Below are 22,332 nucleotides of genomic sequence, written 5' to 3'. Positions count from 1 at the left end.
TTTCTCCAATATAAGAGGTGATACGGTATAAAAAGGTACGGGGAGTTTTTAAATTCCCTGCAGTAAATGACAGTTTTCTTTAGTTAATATATATATATTGCAAATTTTTGTATTTAGCCTACTTTTACGTCGCTTTTCCGTCACTTTGTTCAACCGCAACGATGAGAACGCATGGTTAACTTATTACGTATGTTCTCTAACATCACATTTCTTCCCACCTTTGGCTAATCGCTACAAGCCGTATTCGAAGTTGGGGTGCAGGAGGACATCCCCCCCCCCACACACACACTACCACCACCACCAACAAGCACAATTGTAAGTATCACTCAACCTGCCACGATACGGGACGAACTTTTTCTTCTGTCCCACCTCATTTCGAAAACATTCACTTATCCCATCTCCTTTTATGAGACCGATGGAAAATGTCTCGTCTCGTGAGCAACACTAACATTAACAATAGAATCATCCCCCTAGCTGTCCCCAAAGTCTCGAGCAAACATCCTCCCATGTAACAATTTCCAGTTCAATGAAATGTCATTCACAAGGAAACAGTCATGCCCAGGTCGAGAGTCAAACCTGGAACATGCGACTTCCTCAGATAAATCATGAATTTTGTGTATAATAATTACAACGCCAGTTCATTCCCGGTAATTCTGGATCTGCAGTTTGGTTTGCATATATAAGCAGGATAATATTCAGTTTTCGAAGGCTCGTACCGTCGAAACGAGGAGTAATATATATATGTTAAGAAAGTTTTTTTTGTATTTATAATGATAAGCCTTTGCATACGTTGTGGGAATATAATCAAAATGTCCATCAGCTATTCATTGATTTAAAAAAAGCATATGATTCGGTCAAAAGAGATAAATTATATAATATATTAGTAGAGTTTGGAATACCTAAGAAGCTTGTTAGTATGATAAAAATATGCACCAGTGAAACAGAAAGTAAAATTCGTGTGGGTATTAATATGTCTGACAAATTTACAATTCATGATGGGTTAAAACAAGGAGATGCATTATCTCCATTGCTCTTTAATTTTGCCTTAGAATATGCTGTAATGAAGGTAAAAGAAACTAAAGAAGGACTAAAATTAAATGGCGTGACTCAGTTGCTAGCTTATGCAGATGATGTAGACTTACTGGGGGATGATGTGAATGCAATTAAGAATAATGCTAAAATATTTTTCAAAACTGCTAAAGAGATAGGTTTGGAAGTTAACAAAGAGAAAACTAAATATATGCTTACAGGCCGAAACCAAGTGTTAGGTAATAATCAAAATCTAATTATTGATAACAACTCATTTGAACCAGTTTCCAAATTCAAATACTTAGGAGTAATATTAACAAATGAAAATTATATTAAATAGGAAATAAAAAGTAGGCTTAATTCAGGAAATGCATGTTACTTCTCTCTTCATAAACTTTTGTCTTCTCGTTTAATATCTAAGAAACTAAAAGTTAAAATAATTTTGCCTGTAGTATTATATGGATGTGAAACTTGGTCCCTTACATTAAAAGAGGAACATAAATTGAGAGTATTTGAAAATAAGATCCTTAGGAAAATCTTTGGACCTAAAAGGGATGAGGAGACAGGTGAGTGGAGAAGGTTACATAATTTAGAACTACATAATTTGTATTCATGTCCAGATATTATTAGAATAATTAAATCAAGAAGACTTAGGTGGGCAGGCCATGTGGCACGAATGGGAGAGGAAAGAGGAGTTTACAGGATTCTTGTTGGGAAACCTGATGGTAAGAGACCTATAGGAAGGCCAAGACGAAGATGGAGGGACAACGTTGAGATGGACCTAAGGGAAATCGGTAGGGATGGAAAAGAGTATATAGAACTTGCTCAAGATAGGGAAAGATGGAAGGTCTGTGTTGCTGCAGCCATGAACCTTCGGGTTTAAGAAGGCTAGGGAGTTAGTTAGTTTGTTACGTTGTTAATTCTATATATTTTTTCGAGACTTGAGACGAGAACGAGAATGTCCCTCCCAAACCGAGACGGATATTTATAAATCGAGACGAGACTGTCAATGAGACATTTACAAATAAACACGAGACAGACATTTACAACTCTCAGCGAGAACGAGACCAAGGCTGCCATGTCTCGTCTCGATAGGATCCTTAGTGGTGAAGTTGTGAACCAACCAATTAATGCGTTCGGGGTAACGAGATGAGGTGGCTTTTTTCGCAGTACAAAATTCAAACTATATCGTACCATTTAAGTATGGGATATTGTTATACACATGGGCGTATATATAGTTCACGGGGGAGGGGGCGGATGGATCAACTTTTGGTATGATTAGCGTTGCTTTATTTCGTAAGTGAAAATCCAGGACACTGCTGGCCGGAAGCTTGTTGGGGAGCAGGGGGGGCTCGACCCGACAAAGTTGTATGTATGTAGTCACGAAGTCACGCTAATATTGATACCTTTCTGTTCATCTTGTGTCACTGCTTTTTTAAAAACCAAATAACTTTAAGATGACTCGAGGGGAAAAAAAATAACTGATTTGACAGTCTCAATGCAGTTCCTTATCGCAGAAATTCCGAAACTATCAGAAAATTGCAGACATTTCGTCTGCAGTCCCATCTGGTGTGTGGAATTACGTAATTTCCGTCCCATCCGTATCCCGTCCTACGGCTCTAATTTAAGAAAATAAAATAAGTCCGAAGAAATTTTTATGAACAAGCGGATAGAATAGGTCACTGGTAATTTTACTGAACCAAAGGGGTGGTACCGTTGAACCCTCCCTTAAATACGCCCTTGGTTATACACATTATTTCCTTGTAATAATTATACATAAACTAAATATTAATATGTACTGTGCAACTGATGTAATCTTCTCAGTGTATTTTCTCTTAAGAAGAAGAATCTGAAAAATCTTATTTTGCACTACATAGGTTACGGTAAATTTCGATAAATATAAGTTTAAAATGTATATATTTTTGAAAGTTTGGTCAGCAACCAATTTTACAAGCAATATTTTTTAGCATGACCTGAGAACACGCACGCAGCAGAACCCTTTCATTTATCTTGCACGTGAGCAGCAGGGATATTCATGGATGAATGATCATTACAAAGCATAGCTTTCCTTTCCACTATCGCTCCTTCTTCCATTATTTAAATCTGTACAGATTTGTAAAACTGCTGCATGTGTTCGCTCACCGTGGGCTACCCACAGTAAACTGGACGCTCGAAGCAGACGACAAACGAGCTCTCTGTAAGTAGTGACGTATTAACATGGCGGAGGCGTGTTTTCAGCGCAACGCTAGCCTCGCAACTTTGGAAGTCTCGTTTCTGCCTTAAACTGGACGCAGAGAAACGCGAGAACTTGCAGGGTCCATTTTTCCAGTGTGTAGTTTTTAAAATTGTTGTAAATAAAATTGAGTTGAAATGTTCATTGTTCTCAGGTATCTATGCATCGTTTTCAGACAGACCCGATATTGAAAGATCAGTGGATTTAGGCAGTAAAGTGAAAATATTGGACACAAATACGAGGCAGTAGGGTCTGGACTCGGCACTCCATCAAATCAAATGAAAATATTTTACGTCTTTCGAAAATTATAATTCTGTAACGCACATTTGTTGATTATATTTAAAAGTTGGAACTATTTATAATATTATAACGCATTTTCCTTTTGGTTGTTGATAAGTAAGCACTCTCTCAGTCGACCCCCTCCTCCCCCTCTAGAAATTGGCATCATTCATTTCAAGTTGCAAAGAAGCAGAAAGTTTCTTATTCGTATTGTTAATAACTGAAATAAAGTTAACTTGGTTAGTATTCGAACAGAGAAATCAATGTAAAATATGCATTAGATCGAAAAAATGCAGGAACCATGATATTTTTCATATTCTACCATCTGATTCAAAGAATAAATGGTTCCACAGTTTTCAGAATTCGAAATATTATAATTTTAGATGAAGGCAAACAATATAAACTTTGTGAGTATTTTTTCTAACTTCTAGAGTCCTTTCTTGAACCACACTTTCAAAAGTTAATAACAAAATACAAATGATACAACAACTGTTTAATTCAGTATACTAACTATGAAATCAGTGGCGTATACTGAGTTCAAGATCTGGGCTATCTCACTAAGTCACGTGGTCCTAGGCTATGAATAGAAATAAATTTACCAACTTATAAGAAATCAGGTTGCCAACTCATAGGAAATCAGGTTGCCACATCATAGGAAGTCAGGTTGCCAACTCATAGGCAATCAGGTTGCCAACTCATAGGAAATCAGGTTGCCAACTCATAAGAAATCAGGTTGCCAACTCATAAGAAATCACGTTGCTAACTCATAAGAAATCAGGTTGCCAACTCATAGGAAATCAAGTTGAAAACTCATAGGAAAACAGGTTGCCAACTCATAGGAAATCACGTTGCCAACTCATAAGAAATCACGTTGCCAACTCATAAGAAATCACGTTGCCAATTCATAAGTAATCACGTTGCCAACTCCAGAATCAGCACGCTGATATGAATTTCTGGTCGATTTTTTTTATTTTATTCTCTAGACTTGAGGCTTCGCAGGTAGCCTAGCTAGCCTAGAATATACGCTCCTGTATGAAATGTAAAGGTATTAATGGAAAATAGTTCTGCTGGATATTCACTCGCCTTGTGGATCGAATAGCATGATAATAATAAACAACAACAATAATAATTAAATTCGAATAAAATGTATTTAATTAGGTATTATTAGTGTATAACAATATTTTTAATCGTAGTTATTATTATAATTTATTATTATGTATTTTACTGTTGAGATCGAAGTATTTCAATGTTTATAATTAATGTAAGTTGCATTTCAACCTGGAGAAGTTTTTTCAAAAGCGAAACTGATGGTAGAGGATCAACCATGGATCAACATTGCCTTGGAAAATATTAAGTTAGTATTGTCCCTTATATCTGCATCCAAACGATCCAGGAAATTGCCAATCTTTTCTAGGTACCTTTGTTTCTCTACATCACTCAAAAAAGAATTCAATTTTACATTGAAAAATTCGCCAAACCGGAAGTTCTTTCCCCGCCATCAATGTTAGAATTGTCTGATCGATCATTTTTTGTTTACTCAGGAATATCCCCCATATCAAGGTAACTTAATATACTATAAGGTAGCGCCATCCGAAAATTGCCGATCATGCACGAACGCGTGACGTCATGTGGGAGGATCGGTTATGCTCGGTGCCCCTTCGGTTATGTTCGTTCGGGGCTGGGCAGAAGCAAACGGCCGCTATCATTTCTATGCGAGTTTCAGAGAGGGAAAGTGTTTCATTACTTTCAGGGGTAAATATTAATTATCATACCTCGGGATGGTATTGAGGTATTTCTTTAATGATTAATAACATAATTAAAACATGCTACTTTTAAAAGAGGGGGAAATTGCACATGCAAAAGTATTGTAAAAATTCATTTTTCTGAAACATGATCGATATATTACAAAGAAGGTTGTCCGTGTTCTAATTAGAATTTCAGAATTCATCATTTCATAAATCGTATTATGATTTTAATAAGAAACGTTGCATGCTAAAGAAGAATTGCATAGTGAAAGAGTTACAAAGAAAGAATTGATAGACAGATTTGGTTTATTTTTGCTTTTATGTCTTTTTTTAAATATGAAAGGAAAACCCATAAGAGGTATTCCCCCCCACCTTCGATCTCTTTCTTTGTTTCCACAAGCCGGCTTCCTTGGCGTAGTGGTTAACACATCGCACTTCAACGCCAGAGATTTGGGTTCGAATCCTGGCTTGGGCATGGATGTTTGTGAGTGTTCATTCATCATTTCATCACTCATCCCTATCTTCGCAAATTAGCCAAAAGTGGCACAAGAAGCTAAGTAAAATGAAGCAAATCAATCAATCAATATTTGTTTTCACATATACTATCACATTTACTAAATTCTCAATTTTCCCATTAAGGACAAATCAATATCTTGCCCGATTGGATTCGAATCCGGGACCCTGGCGTCGAAGCGCGATGTGCTAAGCACTACGCCAAGGAGATCGACAGAGTCCTCCGAGGTACTACGGGCTCATAGAACGTCACAGGAGTACTATCGGATTATAAATTATGGATATTAGAGTTTGGATAATAAATAAATAAATTATATAATATATAATCTATAAATAAAAAACACCCGTTCTTTATTTATAGAATCTCAAAGAGAGCGATAGTTTGCCAAACTAAAAAATAATCCTATCTTGTTCTCACGATAATAAAAATAGAAGGCATAATAAAAAAAATTGGTAACTATAGATTGACACAGAATTGAATAAGCTGAATTTTGATGTAACTCGTTTTTATGTGGTTCTACTGATTAACTTTTAATTGGAGTCCAAACTTGAAATATCCGTAATTTCTAATCCGATAGTAGTCCGGTATAATCTATTTACAACATTTAACACAACTCAGTACAAATGCCTAATATTTAGTTTTCTGACTAAATATTTCCTTCTTATTCATTCAGAACGTTGCAATCATTTCCAGGAACATTTCAAATTTTACATAACATCAGAAAGTATTAAAATTATACTGATATACTTAAAATCCAATCTTTACCATTCACCATAATGTAACTTTATTTTTGAAGTTATCAAATGAAAGAAGCAATATACAATCTAGATAAAATTTTACTCTGCATTTGATACGTACTCTAAATTCGAAAGAATTTCCAACCTTCTTCATATATTTATTTACTCCTACAATAATTTTCGTACGGATCAAAGTTCCACAAGCAAAAATTTTTTGAAAAGTTTTATGTGGAGGAAGAATGATGAAATAGTGTGTAAGATAGTAGTTTCAGACTTTGAAAACGCAATTCCAGTTTGTAATTTGCAGATATTTTTAATTTCTCTGGTTCAAATTTGGCTGCAAGTTATCGTTGTCATAGTTCTAAAAAGTATTTTTTCGTATTAAGAACTTTACATACAAACGCGTGCAGAAGACGAGCCAAAGTGTACAAGTACTAATTTAACTAAGTTAACCTACTCGAAATACTTGATGAGTACTAGGAACATCAAACTTGAATGTCTTAACCTACTAATTCAAGCCTATAGAAATAGATTTTTGATCACACGGTAAATGAAACGCTTTGAGAATATCGATGAAAATATCTTAGTTTAATTAAACAATAAAGGAGAAAAATTACATGAACTTCACAATGATTGACCGTGCAATTGTACGAATCATTATTCGTTAAAGAACTTTGTCCGCAGATTTTCTATTTCCATTTCCATGTGTCTGAGTTGTATAACCGGAAAATATACTCCAAGGCTGATATGCGACACACATTTATACATTAACGAAGTAACTTGCATTACACTAATCTTAGATCTTGCTCTTTTTGACAGAAATGTACTACAAGAAATAATGTAACATCCATTGGTTTATATTGAGTACAAGGGTACAAAATTATTCACAATATATTTGTGAAATACCAAAATTGAACAAAGTTGCAAACATTTTAATGATGGGTGTAATATTCACTTATGCAATATTTACCATCGTGCATACAACGCTATGTAACTCGAATTGAAGATGTACTAAGTGAAGTTCATTTCGAATAGCGTGAAAGTTAGTACACGATCTTCGAAATGCCCATTTCCGACAACGTTTTTCACAATAATATGAACATAGAAATCACAATCAACATCGGTCTGTGTTAAATGAAATTGTTAATAATTATAAATCCGACTTACATAAAATGTACTTAACAAATCAGTTAGGCTCACTACGTACTTCGCACTAGTTGAACACAGTTTCAAAATATTGATGACAACTCTTGTAGTACTGTCGGTTAGGTTACGTTCTAGATTTTGAACTTTTTTATTTGGTTAAAGCGGTTGAAAGAAGTTGTTTGTAATCTTTAATTTATTTGCTTCATTATGCAGATGTGTATTTCTCCTTTGTAATAGATCGAATATGTTTTCCAACAACGAAACATTGCTTGCAGTTTGTGTATATACCAACGTCTATGTATTTTTCACTTTTTTGGCAGCATAGTCTTTAGCCTGTTTAGGGCACGTTTCCTTATTGAGTGTCTTTCGTAGCGTACAGATCTGCAAACCTTATCAGCACGTCCTACAAGCGAAGCATATTGTGAAGATAAGTGTTTAGGAGAACTACACCATTTCCTCAATTATTTGGTACTAAAGTAATTGGATGTAATTTTAGCGATGGCACTGCAGTTGGTTTCAGCACGTTCTTTGGTGGAAAATACAGAAATTCTGCTTTTAGATCTCGCACATAGTCTTCTTCACAATAATTGGCACTGCACACTTGCATTTTTTACATTTCGTCTACAAGCATGAATCCATTGTTTACTTACGCAATTATCGACTGGAAATCTATGATATTTTATGTCATTTCCTTTAGTTTTCTGGTTATAGTTTTCATAGCTTGCTACAGCACAATTAGACATGATTGCAGTCTACAAATACAAAAATACAATAAAAATAAATCGAACGTTACAAAATCAACAACCTGCTTGCACCAAACTTACTGCACATAGCAACGAGCACCGTCAAACCCGATCCTCCCAGATGACGTAATGCATACGTACTTCACATAGCAACGAGCACCCCCTGCCCCCATATAAAATCTCGCAACTAAATCGAGAACAGCAATTCAAGAGAGTTTTTGCTTACCTTGTCACATACTATTAATTTTGATCACATATTATAAAAAGTTGAATCTGGTCTGTTCAACGGTTGCCATGTTTCTCAGCTCAAATCTTCACTCAATTCTTTTTAAAATAGGGTTTCGCAATGAACTTTGATATTTATATGAAATGGCTAATAGAATCCTTGTCTTGCATGATTTTACATGCATTTTTCTATTCTGTAATTTGGGTATCAGATCAGCTTGATGAAGTTAGCGTACTTGCTCCCTGAGTGATGTGCTTCTGGATACTCAACACTCCTAGGGGTACAAATCGTATATGGGAAAATATCCATATCTGAAATTTTTCTTTAAAAAAAAAATTGCGAAGGTTCCTAATTTTCCGACGGAATAAGTCACATATGATGCCAAAACCACAGCTAAAATCAACAGATGAATAATTTATTCACCGAATATATGCAGTTATCATTTCCTACATCTCGCTGCAAAGGTGGACGAATAACGCAATCTCATTTGCATAGAACAAGATGCCGTGTTGATAGCCAAACGTTAATAACTAGCGTGTGAGAATTGTGCGTTTATTTTTGAGTTTATTAATATCAATAAAATAAAAATGAGCCGAAGGAGACCACATGAAGACGATGATGGTTATGGTAAGTTTTGTGTCAAGTAAATAAAATGCATGTGCCCATCGGTGGAGGGAAACTTCTAGCCTGTCAAATCTGCGATGACTTTTCCACCCTTGTACTTATTGGATAACAATTTCGTGCAGAATATTACTTTTACATTCTACAAATAAATATAGATTTAACTGCTCTCTGAAATTTTGAAATACAACATTGAAATTGCACTAGTTTATAAATTAACATTTCGGTAACCACCAAACGTCTCTAATTCCCTTATTTTCGTATTTTTCACATTGAAACTTACATATTCTGCATTCGTAAGGATTCTTCTATTTCGCGTTTCGTTTTTTGCAGGCAAATAATCTCAATTTTCGAAATATGGAGTATTTTTATTTTCTTCGCTTTTGCTTGCGTTACACGCGATATGGCGGAGAAATCTTGACTAGCGTAGTCCATGATCAGTGGTTATGCAGTGTTGCGACCTTCTTCATAGCAAAATATCTAGGTACTAGTATGGAGAATACGTAAGTATGAATGTGGAAAATACGAAAATAAGGGAATTAGAGACGTTTGGTGGTTACTGAAATTTTAATGATATGGATAACAACATAGGCCTTTAGCCTAAAAATAAACTTCAGTCTGCTGACGTCAGAACGCAAGGTAGCAAGAGTGTTGTGCGATAAGTGATTGAAATAAAACAAAGCAACTGAAACCATTGGCGCGTGGATAGGTTAGTAGGGCCACGCAAAGGTTTCAATAGTGAAAAAGATAGCCCCACGAACCATTGGCGCGTGGATAGGTTAGTAGGGCCACGCAAAGGTTTCAATAGTTAAAAATATAGCCCCACGAACGATTGGCGCGTGGATAGGTTAGTAGGGCCACGCAAAGGTTTCAATAGTTAAAAATATAGCCCCACGAACCATTGGCGCGTGGATAGGTTAGTAGGGCCACGCAAAGGTTTCAATAGTGAAAAAGATAGCCCCACGAACCATTGGCGCGTGGATAGGTTAGTAGGGCCACGCAAAGGTTTCAATAGTTAAAAATATAGCCCCACGAACCATTGGCGCGTGGATAGGTTAGTAGGGCCACGCAAAGGTTTCAATAGTTAAAAATATAGCCCCACGAACGATTGGCGCGTGGATAGGTTAGTAGGGCCACGCAAAGGTTTCAATAGTGAAAAAGATAGCCGCACGAACCATTCGCGCTAGCCCCACGAACGATTGGCGCGTGGATAGGTTAGTAGGGCCACGCAAAGGTTTCAATAGTTAAAAATATAGCCCCACGAACCATTGGCGCTAGCCCCATGAACCATTGGCGCGTGGATAGGTTAGTAGGGCCATGCAAAGGTTTCAATAGTTAAAAATATAGCCCCACGAACCATTGGCGCGTGGATAGGTTAGTAGGGCCACGCAAAGGTTTCAATAGTTAAAAATATAGCCCCACGAACCATTGGCGCGTGGATAGGTTAGTAGGGCCACGCAAAGGTTTCAATAGTGAAAAAGATAGCCGCACGAACCATTGGCGCTAGCCCCACGAACGATTGGCGCGTGGATAGGTTAGTAGGGCCACGCAAAGGTTTCAATAGTTAAAAATATAACCCCACGAACCATTGGCGCTAGCCCCACGAACCATTGGCGCGTGGATAGGTTAGTAGGGCCACGCAAAGGTTTCAATAGTTAAAAATATAGCCCCACGAACCATTGGCGCTAGCCCCACAAACCACTGGCGCGTGGATAGGTTAGTAGGGCCACGCAAAGGTTTCAATAGTGAAAAAGATAGCCCCACGAACCATTGGCGCTAGTCACAAGAACCATTGGCGCGTGGATAGGTTAGTAGGGCCACGCAAAGGTTTCAATAGTTAAAAATATAGCCCCACGAACCATTGGCGCGTGGATAGGTTAGTAGGGCCACGCAAAGGTTTCAATAGTGAAAAAGATAGCCCCACGAACCATTGGCGCTAGTCCCACGAACCATTGGCGCGTGGATAGGTTAGTAGGGCCACGCAAAGGTTTCAATAGTTAAAAATATAGCCCCACGAACCATTACCGCGTGGATAGGATAGTAGGGCCACGCAAAGGTTTCAATAGTGAAAAAGAGCCCCATGAACCATTCACAGATAGCCCCACGAACCATTCACGGATAGCCCCACGAACCATACATAAGTAGCCCACGAACCATTCATAAATAGCCTTAGAGATACTGGGCGAAAGGGGGGGGTTATCACCCCCATCAACCTCACATTGAGCACGCCACTGATCCTGTGCACGTTATGTTGTCGCAAGTTCGTAATCAGAAATGATGAACAGTAACTCGCGTTTATTTACGTTCTAGAACTGTTACACAGTTACAAAACCGCGCGTTTGGAAACACTGACCGGTTGTTACGTCATGAGACGCTCGCAAATATTTGGTTCACGTAGTAGACGGACATCAAGGGAACAGCTTTCATGCATCGGAGCGACATTAATGTCGAAAATTACATGATTTATCGGCAAAAAAAATTCAACGAGTTGAAAGCAAACTTCCAAGACCTTCCTAAAGTATAAATAAACGCATTTCGGTAAGTAATTTCTCCTGTAAAATTGAAAAAAGACGTTTTGGGGAAACGTAAATTTTACCGTTTATAATATATGAATCAGTTTTACCAAAGTTCAACTTGCTGTTTTAGTGTAGATAGATAATGTTATTTCTTGGTCTGAAAACAGGGTTAAGAATAGTGAATTAGCACCCATTAATACCGCTTCGTGTTTTACTTTGTTTGTTTGGAAGTTTGACTACTGAGGATATGTGCTAGAAGTAAATCAGGATGAGGAATGTTACAGGCAGTGCCGGAACTACAAACCCCCTTCCCCCCACAACATGTTACCAAAGGTCCCCCTCTACTTATGTATGCATGTGTGTTGTACATAAAATACACATCAAAGCTTTTGCTGTTATTCCATCTCTTGTATACACGTGCCTCTACACACACATGCCTTTTGCCTTCTAACCAAGAAGGGATCCGGGTTCGATACACGGTGGAGGCACGTAGGGGTTAGGATCACACATTAAACTCTATGTGCAGTCCCGACTAGAGTCTGGACTGGACATAAAAGTGGACTTAAAGACACAAACATTTAAAAATCTCAATGTGCATGAGTTCAAATGGCACAATGCCCAAATGCCTCTCTTTCTCTCCCCCCCCCCTCTGACTTTCTCTCACTATAATATATCATGAGAGGGGAGGAATGGAAGCATTGTCAGGCATCTGGCCTTAGGTGAAAAATCTAAGATGCTACAGTAACACACGTAAGAAACAGAATTATAGCAGTGGATAAGTCTTGAACGCTGGTCAGATTTGTATTGCACTCCTCATACAAAAGTTGTACAAATTCATACAAAGATAAAACCAGTAAGTCACTTTAGAGAGCTGTTTGTAGAGAGGACAATTCAACTGGGAACGACAGACCACTGCTAACACACTACTGTATGCAGATGATAATACTTTATTTAATGCTTGCTCTGACTTCAACACACTTAAATCCATATCTGATAAAACCCTGTATCAATCTTCTTTGTGGTTCAGAGATAATGGTTTTTGCTGAATGAAACACATGTAACCCTAACACATGTTTTTTAGTCTTCGAGACACCCGATGGATAATAGCTCAGAAAATGTGAAATTTCTAGGTATTGTCATTGATAATAAATTATCATGGGAGCCACATATTAAATACATAACTGCCAAGCTCTCCAGGGTTATGTATTTGTTAAGTAACATAAACAGTCATGTACCTGAAGATTAAGTAAGATCAGTATACTTTGCTTTCTTTCAAAGCATTGTTTCATATGGAATATTACCTTGGGGGAACTGCAGTTATGTACAGGAAATTTTGATATTGCAGAAAAGAATCTGTGAGATTATTACCAACTCACACATATTAGTTCATTGTAAGCCACTGTTCATTAAGTTAAAATTTATGATTGTGATATATCTATATATTTATACTGTGTTGTTATATGTAAAGAAAAATTTGCCACAACTACAAAGTAGACAAGATGTACATTACTGTACTACAGAGCATTCCCTGACATTCGCTACGAGACTCTGCGGCAAGCTGCCCGGCATCAGCGCTTGTCTTCCCGGTGAATGGGTCAGCGACAGTTGCTAGAGTTGGCTATTAAAATTACAGTTTTCATTGTGTACTAACCTTGACTACAGAAGGTGTTGAAAATGATGTCCCTCTGATGCAACACATTCCTGGCATCTCTGAAGGAAATTGGCATTTACACGTGCAAGTTCGTCTACTGTAATTCTCCCGATTTTTCGTACAATACTCTCTTTTAACTTACGGATGATGTGTGGATTGTCTTTGTATAAACAAAACTGTATGCCTTATGCCTAGTTAGTTGCTACACCATTGTACTCAACTCATGAATTTCTTGAAATTAGAAATATTGTATTTTAGTGTAACCTAAAAAGAAAACAATCATAAAAGGGGTTATAATTTTATATTATTTTATAATATATTTCAAATGTATTTTGTTTCTTGACGTTGTCTATTGCTGTACAAGCTTAATGACAATAAAATATTATGGTAACAGTTTTGTATATCGGAAACACATTTCTTCATTTTTACAGAAGAAACTACTTACGGAAATGAGTTTTTCTGAGGTTTACAACGTTCGTCGAGGTATTTTCTTTCACCGTGGAATATATTTGACCAGGAAATCATGTACTTTTGGAGATAAATATCTCACCGACACACAATTGCCATTGTTTTCATTTGCCTCGCGTACCTAAACCGGATGCAGCATACGTTTCATGACGTAACCACCTGTCAGTGTTTCCAACCCCCTTTTTTTTCATTATGCTTGCCTAACCTAACCTAACCTTATCGGAAATGGTTCGTGGGGATATATGTCAGCTACCCGTGCATAATGTACAATTTCCACCGGTGACGAACACGATAGTAGGTTGGAAACACTGCATACCCACAATTTGAGTCAAGATGTAGCCACCATATTGTTTGTTATGGAAGCAAGGAAAGGAATCAAAGAAATCACTCTATATGTGAAAAATTGTGTTTGTTTTCATGTAAAAAACATAATGGCACCTTGAACTATGTTCTGCAATACACAATTGGTAAGTACAAACCATGCGAAACTGAAAATATCCGATTTTAATGTGTTTTCGATATACTAAACTGTTACCGATATTATTATTATTATTATCAATTTCTGTCTCATAATATTTCTGTAATTGTTTTGCGTTGGGCTGTGTATGCAGTGGTGGTTAGATATTCAAATTAGGCTTGGTGGCCCCCAAAGTAAATACTAATTTCCTTCCTTTAGTGGGTTTTTCGTTCCTTGCTTCACTGTGTTGGAATTCTAGTCAATTGGATTGTTACAACGAGAAGTGTAAGTGACTCTACTCACAGTTTCAATTAGTAGCCCAGCAGGCCAGTACCACATGAACCCATGGTTAGAAATAAATTACTATTTAATTTGTTTTATGGAGCATTAAACAGAAGTTCCTAACCTAACAAGTATTCCATGTTAGGCGATTTAAAAAAAAACAACATCAAATCCTTTCACCGTACAATGTTTAGGTGGTCTTTGCTTCTTTTACTCTGCAGTGCATACATTGGACTTAAAGCAAAAAATGAATGCACTAGGCAAATTACTACAGTTACTATTTTACTTACACATACTTTAGTACGAATCCTATATTGTATGCATGGCAAGGGCCCCCTAAAATATTGATCAACCCTAGGCCTCTCTGCTCTGTGGGGTTTTGCAGTTTATCGATCCGGCACTGGTTGTAGCAGTTAGAATATATTCCAAATCACAGTGTTTTTGCCCACGAGACATTACATTTTCATATGCAAATTTTATGTTTTGTCACTCATTGTCTGTAATACATAAAGGCGATTCCATTAAACGTGCAACAAAAAATATCACATTCTCAAATGTGACATGTTTCAGTTGTTTAATTCAGATATCATCATGACACACATAAGAAACTATTTCTGTACATTTCCGTAAGCACCTACTGAACAAACTTACTGATTAGTCACTGCACCTTTTTTTTTTCCTCCGGAGTTTTTCCATCCTGTTCATATATGCCTTGCCGAGTAGGTTCTTGCAAATGATAACATCACTAAACTTAGCACTTCTAACATAACAGAAATGTCAATAATTGCTGTCAGTGTTGAATCCAGCACTCCAGAACTGACAATGTATGATGCTGTTTTTGGCTTGTGTCGAGTGCTATATTCTCTTGTGTAATTCCTTCAGATTAAGATAGCAGAGGTACATTACTTCACCATAATAACATCTCTGAGAGCTAAAAACTAAAAAATATTTTCGTTTGAAATTTTTGACTCAAATTTCCCACCGATTCCGGGCTCCGCCCCTGGTGTAATTGACCTACCGCCCCCAACCGCTAACGTGGCCCCGTGTCCGCTTCGGCTCCCCGGCTTTTTCTATTCACCTTTTTTTTCACCTTCCCGATGTTAGACAATACTACAGGAACTTATTATGGTAAGTAGTTTCTTCTGTAGAAATGAAGAAATCTGTCCGAAGGATAGTAAACTAGTACCCAGAAAACTTTCATAAACAACATGATCTTGGTAAATCTTGTGAAATTTTCCACATTCTAGCAGAGATATCAAGGCCACCGAAAATTTTGTGGTAATCATGTGCAATTGTACAAGGTGTACAACTTTGCTTTCGCAGTTTTTCGCCAAAAATATGACGCTGGAATGAAAAACATTGCTTACCCAGGCATTATTCAAAGTATTGTCCATTGCTGGCCACTACTTTCTCCCATCTTTTGGGCAGCGTACGAATGCCGCGTCTAAAAAATTGTTCATCTTTGGAGGCGATCCACGAATCGATCCACTTTTTGACTTCTTTATAAGATCGGAAGTGTTGGTCAGCCAGTTCATGAGCCATTGATCTAAACAGGTGATAATCAGAGGGAGCGATGTCTGGAGAATAAGGCGGGTGGGGTAGGACGTCCCATCTTAATGTTTCCAAGTACGTTTTCACCACTTTGGCAATGTGGGGTCGTGCGTTGTCATGCTGAATCATACCCATGGCTTTCAGACGTTTTGAAATGGCTTGCTGTGTCACTCCCAATGATCGTGCCAATTCTTCTTGAGTTTGACGCGAGTCTTCACTCAGCAATGTCTCCAATTCTGCATCTTCGAAAACTTTCTGTTTTCCACCACTATGCCGGTCTTCGACGTTAAAGTCACTGTTCTTGACAGAGGTCCAAGCTAACTGTGTGACGTCTGCGATTTGCTTCTTTCGACCGCTACTTCCTGTTGTTGCCACCTGTCGGAAAACGGCGGAAGCAAAGTTGTACACCTTGTAATATACATACAAATATATTCTGTAGAATGAAGAATCTGAAAGCACAGTTGTTCAAGAACAAATAAATGCCAAGGAAAATATCTTATTACACATACATTCTCCAACTGCAAAGCTCAAGGGTAACAATCTCAGATTTATTTTTAAATAAAATGATAAAAAATCTTGCCTTCATTTCACTTGATATCAAGAAAAGATAATAATTTGGATAAGAAGAAATATCAAAACAGTGAGTTAAAATCCTGCAATGCTTTCACTTTCAAAATAAGAAGTGGTAAATTACTTGAATAGCAAGAGCTTGATCTAAGAGTGTTGAGACTACTCCTTGAAGAATGCAACAATGGAAATAACATTGTCTGCAGGCATTTCATTTCCCTTTATTACTTTATAGCTTTGAAGCATACCAACATAATAGTAAGCAAACAGTACCATTTTTCCAAACCATTGTGAAACATACGTAGATTTTTCAGTGAAAAATGCAGGTTTTACCAGGTCTTGAACCCAGGTGTCTGGCATACCGTACCATTTCTCTACCACAGAGCTACCGAGCTGGCCTGGCTTTGCCCAATTTTTCGCTGCTGCTGTTTTTACCTGTGTGGAATCGTCTCTGCTAGTGCTACCGCAACGGGATCTGTTGTCTTTAAAAAACTGTAGACATTGACGTTGCCTGGTTCCTTCCAGTGTAGAGATGCCAATTCTTTAAATTAGGGATGTGTCGAAGCTGAAAATTTACCGAAACCGATGTACTCACCGATAATTTTTGGAACCGATATCGATGCCGATATTTAACCGATTCCAATATATAAGATTATTCAACAGAAATGGGATGTTATTTTCAGCATGACAAAAATACATTTGCTATGTACATTTCTATTGCATATCATATGTATATACATATATATTCTCAAGAGATGCGAATGTACATTTGCATCCAAAAAGTGGTTATGTGAACCTATAAGAAGAACATAGATTCTCAAGAGATTTAACATTAGTACACAAGCAGTTTTTTGAAATGCAAAACAAATTCCTTTTCTTAATGTTGTAAATTTAATGCTGGCAGATTAAACTTCAGACACATGGGTTTTGGAAGCACTTCTGGAAGTAACCTACTTCTTCTCTTATTGCAAATCTGTCCTTCAACACTGAACACTCGTTCATTGAATACTGATGCAGCAGTTATCCCAAGTATTTTCTTGCCACTTGCTTCCGGTTTGGATACTCATTTTTGAATTTCCAATACAACAGTGGATCCTGGTCACGAGGAATAGTTCATTCAGCAACGTACTGTTTTATTTCTGATTTTGAGGTAGGTTGATCCTCTCAATGAGAGTTTGCAATAATTTTATTACAAAAACTCTACAATGATGAAGAATCATAAAATAATTTTCAACAAATCTTACAAAACTAAAATATAAAACTTATTAGAAGGTAAAACTCTAGTATTATCTGTACCGGTTTAAATATCGGATCTTTGCCGATGCCGATATGTCAATTTCTGCCTATTTTTATACATCTGTAATCGGCTTCGGCACATCCCTACTGTAAATTTAAAGAATTGTGATATATAATATTGAAAGGAACAGTGGTAATGAAAAACGCAGTCTTCAAGATTGTGTAATCGTGGAGAAAATGTAAGAAATATGAGGACTGTTCATACAATGGGCAGTAGCTATTGTAATGACCAAAATTATACTTTTGTAAATGTATTACTGTGATTACAACTTACTATCTAACCTTTTTCTTTTTTCTTTTTTAATATCTTCTGATACTGTCACCATCTTGCAAGAAAAGGTTCTCACAGTCCACTGTTTATAAGATAAAACCATCATTGTAATCTCAATAAATACATTTTTGTGTGTAAAGTAAAAGATGAGCTGCTAATATAACTTTTTATTATTATTATTATTCCACAGATCGTACATACCGCAAGAGACGAAGGGTGTCTGAAAATCAAGAAATTGAGGATCGACTTGAATCCTTGATATTGAGAGTTGGAGAAAAGGTATTGTTGTCAAATAAATTTTTAACAAACTAAGTTCACTAAACAGTCACCACTTGATTTACAAGGCAAGTGTACTTTAGGAAGAAACATACTTCTCAGGTTAATCATGTACAGTTCAGGAATTTCACAAATGTTTGCTAGAGCCTCGTATATGAGTGGTAAATTATACTCACTGGGTCCACTACATCCTCAGTGATTGGTAGAATTTTTAATGGGTTGTCTTAAAAAATAAAAATAGGAACTGCTTCATAAACGGGTAGTATTATGAAAATAAAAAAATAAAAACAAACAAATCACACTGACTGTGTTTGAGTAAAAATCACGTAAAATTTAACTTTATGCGGGAGTCAAGGTGTTAGACTGCCTTGTAGGAGAGGCCAGTTCGATGCCAAGAGACAGGATGATCTGAGGTTGGAATTCTCTTCCATAGAGTTGTTCTGGGCCTCATGCAATCTCTAATCAGTGGGTACCTGAAGCCCCCTGTGTGTGTGTGTGTGGGGGGGGGGGGGTAATGATAGCCAAGATGAAGAATGTGTCTTCATTGCATGGTATAGTGTACCTCTTTACCTTTTTAATGCAAATAGTTTTAATTATGCATGGGCCCTAAAATTATTTTTAAGATTGCGCTCTTTATTTACATATTCTTTGTATTATATATGTCAACTCTAGTTATTAGAAAAATATGTGGTTTATCAACAGCTGCTTACACACTACAGTTTACTCAGTTTTTAAAGGCACATTCTCCCCATTTGCTTACACACCCTCAAACTTTGATTAATTAATTCAGTCATTACTTCTGGTATTTAGGGCAGATGTTCCCTAAGTGTGCACTGCAGTGCCTCGGCACCGTGGCTGGCTTGCAGGAACACTGCAATATTTTTTCAAATATATTTACTGAAATGACGCTTATTCCAAATATGTACTTATTTAGTACTTTTTACACATAAAATGTTTCAGAATTTGAAATGTGTGTTTATATTTTAACTTCAAGCAAGATAACCGCACTAACTAAGCATTGCAAGTGTTACATAGTCGTATGTTCTGACTTGGGTGCTGCAGAAAAATCGTAAAACCCTAAAGGCACCGTGAAACGAAATAGTTTGAGAACCACTGATTTAGGGGATGGATGTTCCGATATGAATGAGAATATTGTAGACATGGTAAAAAATTAATAATATGTGTGCTGAACATGAAAGTTTTTACTTGAAGATTTTGATAATTGCATTTCTTTTATTCCAGAGCACATCATCACTGGAGAGCAACCTGGAAGGCTTGGCGAGTGTCCTGGAAGCAGACTTGGCAAGTTTTCGGAGCAAAATCTTGCGGATTCTGGCAGATTGTGCCACTAAAATGCCTGAAAAATGCACCATTTACACAACACTGGTCGGTTTGCTGAATGCTAAGAATTATAATTTTGGAGGCGAGGTATGGGTAATCCATTTTCTCCTTTCAGTAGTCATTTTTCAGGATTGGGTGGGAGTGAGCCAAGTTAAGAATTATTTTCCGGCTTATCATTGTGGGAGTGGTATGAATTTCAGCTTCACCTTTTAAAAAATACAATAATATTTTGTTAGCAGATTAATCTGTACTCAACCATATTGCTCGTGTTGTGTTGGTTTATGAGAAGAATTCCTGATAATTTTGATGATTCAGTATTGCTATGGAATAAAGTAGTATACAAATCTGACATGTATATAAAGCTATAAATCATGTGCCTTGATTTTTCAGTGCACATTTCTGTATATGCAAAATGGTGTAAAACTTTATTCTAGACATGTTAACTCATAGAATGTACTGTGTCCATGAACTATTGATTGTCTTTGCCAAATCTGTGATGAGGTTATCTCTTGCATAGTGTTTTTGTTTTGCAACTTCTTATTTATTATAAACTCATTGAATGTACCATTAAATAATAAATGCAGAGCAATTTGTACTTTCTTCCTGTTTTACAGCTGAGATATTTTGCTTGTAAGTTACTAACTCAGTTTTTCAAGGTATTTATAATCAGTGTTTAAATAGTGTAAATTCCCAAGATCAGTAGGAAGTGTTTTAGTTTTTTATGTGAATTATGTTTTTTTTATGCATAATGAAAGCTATATGCGAAATGTTTTTGCTTTAAATAATAATATTTTTACCTGTTTTGTTATTTAGTTTATAAATTATTTCTTTATATTATTATTTTAGTTTGTTGAGGTGATGGTGAGGAATTTCAAGGAAGCGCTAAAGGCGTGTAAGTGGGACAATGCACGTTATGCACTGAGGTTCCTTGCTGATCTTGTAAATTGCCATGTCATAGCTGCTGGATCCCTTCTTCAGCTGCTTGACAACATGGTGGACGCTGCTTTAGAGGATGGCATCCCACAGGTAAAGCATTCCCTGAAGTACCTCATAGATAGTTTTGTATGTAAAGAGCTCGCTACGGTATAGTGTCCTTACCTGATCTCTCTTCTTTATGAAACCACAAAGTGTGCCATGGTTGACAGTGTTGCCACATCTTTTCTCCCTTCTCGTCTATCAGGAGTCAGCCTTTCTCTGGGTATGGTCACTGCATCGCCCAGCGGCAAGTGTATGACGGAGGAATGAAGACAAGAATGTTAAAAAACAAAGGGACTGAACCTAATCTTTCACCACACTCAAAAAACGCTCAAAGGAGCAAGAGAAGAACGTCCACTTGTGCCACCCTCCCTGTAATGTTTTAAGGGCAGGAGCGGAAGTGACAAGACCTTTGGCAACTCCCAACTAGCCATCCTTTGTTTGTGTGCACTATACCCCTAGATTTATGGCTGTGGTTTTCTCTTGGATTGGGGAAATTAAGGATATCATACCTTGGCAAAGCTTGTAGGATTCTGTGATATTGATTTGTCACGATTGAAGTTCATTATTATTTGAATATTGATATCTGTTTGATATATAGAGTATGAAAAATATCGACAGAACCAACAACAACATTGATACAACTAGATTTCTTTCTTTCTGAATTTTGAATTGTGTGAACAGAGAATTGTCTTGGTGGGTGAAGCAAAAACAGATTCTTGCAACCCAATGGAGTGGAGTGGTTCGCTTTGCAGTGTGTCATTTTCAGTCAGCCGTGCCTCCTTATCGAGAAACTAAAAATGAGCAAGAATGTATGATGCTGTTGCATTTATCATGTACAAGTCAAGTTCAAGGTTGTTGATAAGGGGCTCATCAACTCATCATTCACAATAATATCTGTACCGTCGATATTTTTTGTTATTGATGTTATTGAACTTATGCTTTTGCTTACTTATATAACTTTTTCTATGCATAAGTACATTTCTGGTATCATTCCTTTTTTTCATTTTAGTGCCTATTTTACACATTATAAATGTCTTTTTGCCTGCCTATTTTAACGAAAATAAATGCCTGAACTTCCAGGCTCTAGTGATGGTGTTATCTTAACACATACCATACCTCAAGGACAGACTGTTAATTTGCAGTATTACTGTTCATTTTTGGAACATAACCTGCGACCTGCGTTGCAAAAGAAGAGGCGAGCCCGCCATCATTTTGCAGGACAATGTAGCACAACCTGTGGCTAATTTGTTAGCTCGATGGGGCTGGCAGATGCTCTACCATCCCCCATACTCTCCTGACTTAATCCTCTGAGACTTTTGATTTGATCCCTAAGATGAAGGACGTTCGCTTCTGAATTGTTCCAGAGATTCTTCAGGGTGCTCAATTTGAAGCATCAACAGAACAC

The 22,332-nt window shown here is 37.0% G+C and overlaps 1 protein-coding gene across 1 annotated transcript in view; it reads left to right on the top strand.

Annotated features, from left to right (window-relative positions):
* Nucleotides 1–9,149: 9,149 nt before the first annotated feature.
* Cbp80 (Nuclear cap-binding protein subunit 1) overlaps nucleotides 9,150–22,332 on the top strand; it is a 107,434-nt gene continuing 94,251 nt past the window's right edge. The window contains exons 1-4 of the mRNA XM_083140851.1: nucleotides 9,150–9,279; nucleotides 18,523–18,611; nucleotides 19,851–20,036; nucleotides 20,796–20,975. Of these exons, the coding sequence (XP_082996977.1) occupies nucleotides 9,240–9,279; nucleotides 18,523–18,611; nucleotides 19,851–20,036; nucleotides 20,796–20,975 (495 nt within the window). The 5' untranslated portion in view covers nucleotides 9,150–9,239. The remainder of the gene's footprint in view (nucleotides 9,280–18,522; nucleotides 18,612–19,850; nucleotides 20,037–20,795; nucleotides 20,976–22,332) is intronic.

Source organism: Lepisma saccharinum, chromosome 19, assembly GCF_977018435.1.
Source record: "Lepisma saccharinum chromosome 19, izLepSacc3.1, whole genome shotgun sequence".
NCBI lineage: Eukaryota > Metazoa > Arthropoda > Insecta > Zygentoma > Lepismatidae > Lepisma > Lepisma saccharinum.
Note: the sequence above shows the minus strand (reverse complement) of the source record. Positions and strands in the feature narration are given on the sequence as shown.